The sequence below is a fragment of the Blennius ocellaris genome (genome assembly GCF_963422515.1).
Source record: "Blennius ocellaris genome assembly, chromosome: 19".
NCBI lineage: Eukaryota > Metazoa > Chordata > Actinopteri > Blenniiformes > Blenniidae > Blennius > Blennius ocellaris.
In genome coordinates, this window is record NC_137668.1 from 23,234,391 (window position 1) to 23,244,010 (window position 9,620).

Below are 9,620 nucleotides of genomic sequence, written 5' to 3' on the forward strand. Positions count from 1 at the left end.
TGGACTCCGGATCAAAGCGTGCCAAGCAGTAGTCTGAGAGCGAGCGAGCGAGTGAGCGAAGTGAGCGAGCGAGCGAGCGAGCTCCACATGGCCTTGTTGTGTCTGGACTGTTAAAGCCTGCTGACAGGAGCTGAAGTGGGTCAAACACACACACACACACACACACACACACACACACACACACACACACACACACACACACACACACACGGAGTGTGTGAGGTGACAGTACAGCCGCTGCGCTTTGACCACGTGAAGCCCGACGAAAGTCTTTCGACTCGTCGGCGGCGAGGGTGGACACACAATGAAAATGGATGCCGCCGGAGCGCCGCTAGCAGAGATAGCTCGGGGGGGGAGAGAGAAGGTGCGCGAGTCGCGGCGGCTCCTTACCGGTCCGGTAGACGAAGTTGGCCTCGGCCTCGGAGGAGGACGGCGACAGCAGCTCGTCGTCGTACTCGTTGGAGCTGAAGGAGCCCGAGTGGTTCCTCTTGCGGGCGTCCATGACGGCGTTGGCCACCATGACGTGGCGCAGCGAGTCGTTCAGGTAGCGGTGCAGCAGGCTGCTCTTGTACTTCGGGGGAGACACGTAGTCGTCGGGCTCGGCGGCCGAGCGCAGGCCCGCGCCCATGCCCATGCCCATGCCCATACCCATACCCATGCCCATGCCCATACCCATACTCATACCCATACCCATGCTCATGCCCATCCCCATCCCCATCCCCATGGCCACCATGGAGGAGCCCTCCTTCTTGATCACACTCTGGTACATGGAGGGCTTGTTGAGCTCCTCAGGGCCGCTCTGTGTCCTCTGAGGATTGTCCCCATCTGCAAGACACCAAGAACATCACTTCAGATCAAGAACATGAGCAGGCAGAGTCTCAACAGTCAGGGTGGAGGGGAGGAACAGTCAGGGTCTGGGGGAGGAACAGTCAGGGTCTAGGGGAGGAACAGTCAGGGTCTAGGGGAGGAACAGTCAGGGTCTAGGAGAAGAACAGTCAGGGTCTGGGGGAAGAACAGTCATGGTCTTGGGGAGGAACAGTCAGGGTCTAGGGGAAGAACAGTCAGGGTCTAGGGGAAGAACAGTCACGGTCTGGGGGAGGAACAGTCAGGGTCTAGGGGAGGAACAGTCAGGGTCTAGGAGAAGAACAGTCAGGGTCTTGGGGAGGAACAGTCAGGGTCTAGGGGAAGAACAGTCACGGTCTGGGGTAGAACAGTCAGGGTCTGGGGGAGGAACAGTCAGGGTCTAGGGGAGGAACAGCCAGGGTCTAGGGGAGGAACAGTCAGGGTCTAGGAGAGGAACAGTCAGGGTCTGGGGGAAGAACAGTCAGGGTCTAGGAGAAGAACAGTCAGGGTCTAGGGGAGGAACAGTCAGGGTCTAGGAGAAGAACAGTCAGGGTCTAGGGGAGGAACAGTCAGGGTCTAGGGGAGGAACAGTCAGGGTCTAGGGGAAGAACAGTCAGGGTCTGGGGGAGGAACATCCAGGGTCGGGGGAGGAACAGTCAAAGTGTGGGGGGGGAACAGCCAGGGTCGGGGTGATGCATTTTCCATTTGTCTTTCCTTTTTCTATATGAAACCACGACGATCAAGCAGAAGGTAATACAATGAATTCTTTTAAAAAACAAAACATTTTAAGAGTAATGTAGTAGTAGTAGTAATGAGATGTAACTGTTCTCTTCAGGGGGAACAGTTACAGCAGCTGCAAACTGTACATGAAGACTTATTTTGAAAACAAAGCATCTAAGGCCCCATTTAGACGAGTGATTGAAGAGGCAACTTCTTGAAAACTATTCTAAGCTAATTCAGGCTATTTAATCCAAGCCCTGCTCTGTGTAATTTGACACCAGCCTCATGACAAGCTGACCTATAATTTCACATTTTCGGTCACATTACATGGGAAAAGCAATGGGAAGATATCGAGTGATTTTTCTCTCCTCTGTTCGTTCCGCCTGGTCGTTCTGAAGGTAAATGCCAGGGCAGAGGAGATTTTAAAACTGGCACCGGGATCAAGACGGAGAACCCGGGCCAGACGTTAGGGAGCGTTACCAAACCGGAGTGAATGAATCATTTCCAGGTCGCTTAAAGCACAAGACTCTACCTGGAGGGAAAGGGGGGATGGGGGAGGGGGGGCACTGCACTGGAAAACCAGATATATCCCCTGGAGGAGGGAAATCAGTGTAACTGCGGCAGGTTGGAGGTTCGATTCCTCCCCGGCTGCATCGCAGCGCTAGCTCCCACGTATCAGAAGCCCTCGGCAGTAAATCCTCACGGCTTCTCCAAAAACAAGCCGGACCATTTCAGGACAGTGAGAGGAATGCGGGGTCGGAATCGGACGCCATAAATAGGCCCGCGGAAACAAAAAAAGCTCCGGCTGAGAGGGACGTATCGGAGGGCCCCGCTCGGCGTGGAGGTCAGGAGCTTGTGGACGACCATAATGTGACAGGAGGGGAAGGAGACGGGTGAGACGTAGCGAGCTGTGGCCGAAAACAACGCAAAAAACACCGTACGGGCGTTCGGCCGGCCGCACGCCCCGTTGAAGGTTTAATTAGAGATCCCCGACGCCACAAACCCTCTCGTCCCCTCGCTTCATTCTTACGCCGCTTTCTCAAAAATGCTTCCCAAAGCATGTTTTGAGGGAAAGAGAGAGCGAGCGAGAGACCCCCCGCTGTGGGATCCTCTCCGGCTGACGGACAGCCGCTCGTTTCCAATTGCAGGCTGGGTTAGACGCGAGGCCGCGCTAATGACAGCGTGCCGGCGCCCACCGGCCTCGCCGTCCGGCTTTCTGGGCGACGGTCTGGCCTCGGGCCCCGCGCCATGTCTTCACGCTGCGTTTTAAGTTCTGGGGACACGAGACGCATGATGTCAGGAAAGTTTCCCGCAGGGTGCATCGAGTTCGCCGCGGGACGTCGACCTGCAGCCGTCGGCGCTGGTGTGAGGACAGAATCCCATCCATCCACACACAACACCGTAAATTAAAGACTGATCGCACACGGACGCAGTCCAAATAAAAAAAAAGGAACACAAAGACTGCCGCTATATCGTCCTTGGTCCAGTGCAGCAGGAGCGAGAGAGTCGAGTCCCCGCGCCGCGGCACTGATTAACCTGATCGCGGGCCGGGGGCACCACCGCGTCGGCCCTTCGACGATCCGGTGGCGAGGAAGTGACTGCGGTGCTTTTGGCAGTGAAAGCCAAGTAGCATGGTGTGAAACACTTTCTCACTGTAGAAATTCTTCATCTTCCACATTTACAGTGTTAATTTCTAGCTCTTGAATCAATAACTGAAACTGGAATTCTCAAAAGTTGCACGGGAAATTGGCCGATGACCTTTTTTTTAAATGAGTAAATCTCAACATGAGCTGGTGCCTTCATCCAAACTGCATCTGACGTGTGATTTTCTGTGGAAGCAGGTGAAAGCAACGGCTAAATACGGAGAGAGCAGTGAGCCAAACAAACTACCCAGCATTCTAGTTATGACTGGATCAAGTAGACTTGAATGGGCGATATAGAAATACACAACGAGGTGAAACATCGGGCCTCTAAATGGTGAGACGTCACTGTAATCAGCGTTTGGAAACGCGATGGTGGAAATGTGATTCCTGGTGGTTCAGCTTTTATTCGCTTTTTGCAATACTAACGATCCAACTGCAAGGCAAGACTGAATTTATGGAAACGCGAAGAGCAACCGGAGAGGAGTTGGACCGCCATCCACCGTTACTAACGAGGAAAACCGGACCTTTCTGCTTCAGCCTGGTGTCTTTGGGTTCTTATGACCATTGACTTTGTTTTCGCAGGTTTTGTAAAGGGCCAGGGGTAGGGCCGCTACCCTTCACTTCCTCTGGAGGCCTTTTGTTGCCGACTCGGCGTACCTTCTGAGCAGCTGTCGTCGCTGCTGACGCTCAGCCTCTCGGCGTTGCCCTGCACGTATTTGTTGTAGAGCTTGATCCGCAGCGCCCAGCTCAGGTCCGGCTGCCGCACCGTGTTCTTCAGCCGCCGCCTGGCGTTGGCGAACCAGTTGGACACCTGAGGAAAGGAGCGGAGGGTGAGAGGCGGGAGGGGCGTGGGGTTCGGGGGAGAAACGTATGTCATTGTTTGCCATCCGTCTCATTCAGGAGAACCGAGAGAGAGAGAGAGAGAGAGAGAGAGAGAGAGTCAGGTTGCAGAGTGCAGGAAACACCCCAGACGCTCTGCAGAGACACCTCGCCGTGCATCTCCTCCGTCTCAACGCCACGCAGAAACATTCAACGCCCGGCCGGCCGGCTGGACGGGCGGCGAGCGCAACGTTTCATTAACCAATGTTCCGACCGAGATGTGCGCCCCCCCCCCCCCCCCCCCCCCCCCCCCCCCACCCCTCCTCCCAGTGCTTATCCTGGCCTCGCACGGCCTCCCTCCAATAATAAATTTTTTCCGACACCGTCTTCAAGACGCAATAAAAGAGACACTTGAGCCGGCGCTCTTCCTTTCGCTGGGACGGGAGACCATTAGATGTTATACTAGAATAACTTTTCATGCTCAATAGATTTCAAGCGGCTTATGAAGGGGCTGGGGGGGGGGGGGCTGGGGGGGCTGGAGGGGATGGCTCGCCGGGCCGTATGCTGGAGTACTTATTTTTTTTCTGATCCTCTCCTTCGGTATCGTGTTCCCTTTTAACTGAGACCATCCCACATCCTTTTGTCTGGAGCCCGGGCGCTGTGGCACACCGGAGGGGGAGGGGTGGGGGGGTGGGGGGGGGGCATCTGGTGTGGTGCATGTGGCCAGGCCTGGTTGAGACCAGGCCCGGGGTTTTTGGGACCGTCCCGGCGTGAGGACGGACGCCAACGAGGTGAGAGAGGACAGAGCGCCTGCTCAGATGACAACCGGAGGGATTAGGAAAAAGCGAAAGGGGGGGGGGGGGGGGGGGGGGTCTGTGGCGGGACGGAGGGATGGCAGGGTGTCGTCGGCATAGAGTCTAAAAGCGTTTAACACGGAAAAAAAAATCTGCCCTCCGAGCTGAAACATGACAGATTTAGTGTCGTTAAGACACCTGGTGCCAGGTGGGTGTTTCCAAAGGGGGGGAATAAAAAAAGCCGGATTGGACGCCACAGTGGAAGAACCTCGTCGCTCGCGAGCCTCCGTCAATGGCCAGGCACAGAGAAACAGCAAGACAGAGCTATAATTAATACATTTCTTTCGCATCACGTGATTGGCGGTGGTGATTTTTGAATACATGATGAATTTTCAAGGTTTGTTAAATGTCAGGAAATGGTGAAAAATGCCAATCGAGAGCAGCTTTTAATGACCTGCCGTCCCCAACTCGAATATTTCCTCGTATTTCTTTCGCAGCAACTAAAGAAGATAACGTTTTTCAGGGGTTTTTTGGGGACAAATTTCTGGCAGGAGCTTCCCCACCATCATCCCAGTGCCGAGAATCCACCGGCCAGTGAAAGTCATTGGACAGAATCCTCCGACCAGCCGAGGAATGTGAGAATAATGCTGCTGATCGTCTTCACCCGACTTCTACAAATCCTCCTCGTGACCTCTGACCCGGCTGCTGGTGTGTGTGTGTGTGTGTGTGTGTGTGTACGGCGCAGCATCCCCGGTGTCCAACACAAAGCATTCCTCCGCACTCCGCTCGCTCTCACCAAAACAAACACCTCCGTCAGGCCTCCCGAAAATGAGAACCAGATTAAGCGCCGTGGCCGGCGGCCCGAGGCAGCCGCCGCAGACTCTCTGAGGCCGTATCAGTGACCTTGTCAGCAGATGATACTGCGCACACACACACACACACACACACACACACTTAAAGGCCTTCTGCAGCGTCCTGCTGGAGGTTCAGTTAGTTGTGTCCTGTCATCAGCAGAGGGAGCACCACCGCCTGAAGCAGAGGCTCCGTCTGCGTTCATGCACCAGACTGACGGTTTAGAATCCCAACAAAATAATGCAGAATATAGTATTTTTCTGGTGGATTTTAAGGCGTAAGACTGCTTCAGAGGAAGTGACGAGTTGAGAACGTGACCTACAGGTTGTTTTTTCACCTCGGTGTGAGATTTAAAACGACTGATCGACATCCAGGGTTTCTCCAGAACAGCTTCTGGATGTGATCAAGTGATCAAACTTTAAAAAACAAAAACAAAGAATGTAAAACAATGTAAAAACATCTGCTCCGTGAGAAATCCCCCCCGGTCAGAACCTCCCGGTGACGCTTTGTGTGGAACCCCTTGACGGACGTGGGCGGACTGACCTGCACCAGAGTCATTTGCGAGCCCAGGGCCAGCAGGATCTTCTCGGTCTTGGTGGGGTAGGGGTTGTCCCTGTGCTTGTAGAGCCACTGCTTGAGCGGCCGGGCCATGTCCTGGAGGGCCTGGCGCTTGTGTCGCACCTTCCCGCCGCTGGGACGACCCCTGGAGGGAAGAAGAGCCGGGGCGCGTGAGACGGCAAAGGAGACATGTGGTGGGACGAGACAGGGGGGGGGGGGGGGGGTTAAGATATAGGAAAATAAACCAGAGCAATTTAGAGTAAACGATCGCAGATTGAAAGCAGGCGTGCCAATAACTTCCAAGACATTAAAAAAAAAGAAAGAAAAAAAAAAAAGCATGCGAAATTACACGGATCAAGTCTCTGGCCGCCTCCATTCGGGTCTATTAAGACCACGACCCTCACACGTGCAGGTGCATTTCAGCGCGGAGCTGGAGAAATCCATTCGACCTGATCTGTTTTAAGTGTCCCTCCTGTCGTCACGGCAACTGTTGGTAAACAAGTCCAGACTGGACTCAAGCGCCTGCCGATCGTGAAACAATCCGGAGCCACGAGGAGGAAACTTGTTTCACTGAAGCGCAACAATCAGTGTCGTGGAGCGGCACGTTTGTCTGGACGCGTTAGTCGTGACACGTGAAGCTCCAGAAATCCGTGCGCAATTTTCTCACCAGAAGCACAGAAGGCAATTAAGAACAGAGGAGGAGGAGGAGGAGGAGGAGGAGGAGGAGGAGGAGGGAAAGAAAGAGAGGAAAAAAGGGTTTATTTTTATTGCGTGTCCCCACAAACCACAACACGTTGCAACGAAACAAACAAAAACAACGTTTTTTTCTCTTTTTTAAATATATGTAGATGTAATTTTTTAATTTTATATATTTTGCCTTGATTGGCTTTCACGCGCCCGAATAGAGTAGAAATGACGCACAGTGCAGCGGGTCACGGTCACCGCTGCAGCTTTTACACCCCGAAAAAGTATAAATAAGTCATCAAGAAAGAAGCCAAAGACCTTGAGTCACCAACGAATAATTATACAAAACGATACAAAACATCCAAATAAATATGGTTCAATTTTTATATTTGCACCGTTTAATATGTCTAAGATTATTTATTTTCTTTCTTCCAAGTTTCTTGCGCCTCACCTGGAGCTCCAGGTTGAACAAACCTGTAGATGTCAGTGTGGCGCTGCGCTCCGCGTCTCTCTTTACCCCCCCCCCCCCCCCCCAAAAAAAAAAAAAAAAACAGCTCCACTGACTGCAGATGTAACATATTTCAGTCTAACCTCAAAGTCTGCCTGAGGTTCATGTTCTACAAATATTTTCCTTGTAATCTCGATCGCTATGAACATCCGAAAGGACATTTCACTCCATGTTCTGAACTTTTGGTTCAGCGCGCGCGCGCGCGCGCACACACACACACACACACACACACACACACACACACACACACACACACACACACACACACACACACACACACACACACACACACACACACACACACTCACTCTCTCTCTCAGTCTCACCTCTGTGTTTAATATTTTAATGTCCCTCATTAGTACAGACGCTTCCACTTTGCAGTTACACGAGTTCAGCTCACATTGTTTCCATACCGCTGAAGGTTTCTCCTTGAGAAGAACAACTCTCCTTATCTCGCTCATGTGTTCCCGGTAAACATGCAAATATAAACACGTCTTCCCACAACACCTGCTTCCTATCACAGAAAAACAAAGTACGGCCCATATATTAAAAAGAAAAAAGAAAAAAGAAAGAAACCAACACAGCAGGTCTTTATGTGATTGACTAGACCACACAGGGAGCTCAAGGGTGAATTTATTTATTGGAAACAGATGGAGACCTCTATAAGACGCGCTACTGAACGACGCTGACCTACTTAATAATTCCAAGATTAGCGGTGCGCATCAACACCAAAAACACAAACCAGACCGGAGCACGGCGAGTGCGCATTTTCTGAACCATCTCATCCCAACTGCGTAGAAAAAAAAAAAAAAAAGAAGCAAAAAACGGTTCAAGCTGGAGGACTGAATTTGTTTCATAGTGATTAGATGGTGAAAACAAGTGGGAGCGACTGAGTGCAGCTTTGTATCGCCGCGTAAATGTCTGATTTCAGTGCGTAAACGCATAATTACGCACAAGCTCGCAGGCGATTTCATTGGTAAAGTTTTTTGTTTTTTTTAACACCATGACCCAACAAGTCTTCAGTACTTCAACTGGTGTCTTAACAGGTGACGAGATAATCAAACAATTACCAAATTTCCTCACAATACGCATGAAATACAAGAGTTCCAAATTTAACCCACATCCCCACACATGCAGACCAGCAGCTCGAGAGAAAAGAAGAGGTGGAAAGAAGAAAAAAAAAAAAAAAAAAAGAAAGTTGTCCAGCTCACCCGCTCCGCCTGTGTCTGATGGCCTGGTTGTCCCTGATGGTCTGGTTGCTGGACAGGAGGTCTGGATGCTGCCCGTCGATCACTTCCAAGTAATTTCTGCTGCTCATTTCCACCTCCTTCGCCTTCTCCTCGAAGAGGACCTGACTGCTCAGCTTGTTGAACACGATGGTGTTCATCTTTGGCTCCAACAAGTCCACTGATTTCCCTCACGCGTAAAAAAAAATAAAAATATTTAAAAATAAAAAATAAAAAAAAGTACAAAAATAAATAAATAAAAAAAGATAGAGGAGGTTGAAAAAATAAAATCTCCAGGGATTTATCACAGTGTCCACCCGTCTCACCTGTGGGAGAAATGGGAATGTGTTACAAAGGACGTTTTATATATAGAATATCAATAAACCCCCCCCCCAAACAAAATGGACCTTTGGTCCGAGAGGATCCGCAGAGGAGAAAAATGTCAACAACTTTCATTCCTGGAGAATGAAAGAGCCACGACTTGGTCCTTGAAAACACGCAAAGAGTCGCAGATAACTGATAATTTCACCGTGATCTGTGGAATTAGTTTCTCTCTCTCTCTCTCTCTCTCTCGCTCTCTCTCTCTCTCTCTCTCTCTCACACACACACACACACACACACACACACACACACACACACACACACACACACACACACACACACACACACACACACACACACACACACACACACACACACACTCAGCCTGCAGGGTGACTGCAGCCGCAGCGCACCGTGCGTAACGGCGCTGTTGTGATGCGTCATTAGAGCGCAAACATCTCCATATCACAACAAAGGTTTACTTTCCCCCCACTCTCTCTCCAAAAGTGGTGCAGATGTGTGGCAGAAGTGAGCAAAAAATAAATAAAAAAAATTCCGATAGGTGCGTGAAAAACTTTCACTTTACTTGTGCGCAATAATTGCAAATCTTTATTCTCGTCTCATTTGTCTTTGTCGCTGAATTCCATTTAAC

The 9,620-nt window shown here is 51.2% G+C and overlaps 1 protein-coding gene across 1 annotated transcript in view; it reads right to left on the reverse strand.

The window, feature by feature from the left end:
• The window catches only part of mkxa (mohawk homeobox a), a gene marked incomplete at both ends in the record, with an annotated part of 26,475 nt that extends 17,667 nt beyond the window's left edge, over nt 1-8,808 (reverse strand). Inside the window, 4 exons of the mRNA XM_080515147.1 lie at nt 391-825; nt 3,864-4,017; nt 6,215-6,374; nt 8,633-8,808. Coding sequence (XP_080371273.1) covers nt 391-825; nt 3,864-4,017; nt 6,215-6,374; nt 8,633-8,808 — 925 coding nt within the window. The remainder of the gene's footprint in view (nt 1-390; nt 826-3,863; nt 4,018-6,214; nt 6,375-8,632) is intronic.
• Nucleotides 8,809-9,620: the final 812 nt, after the last annotated feature.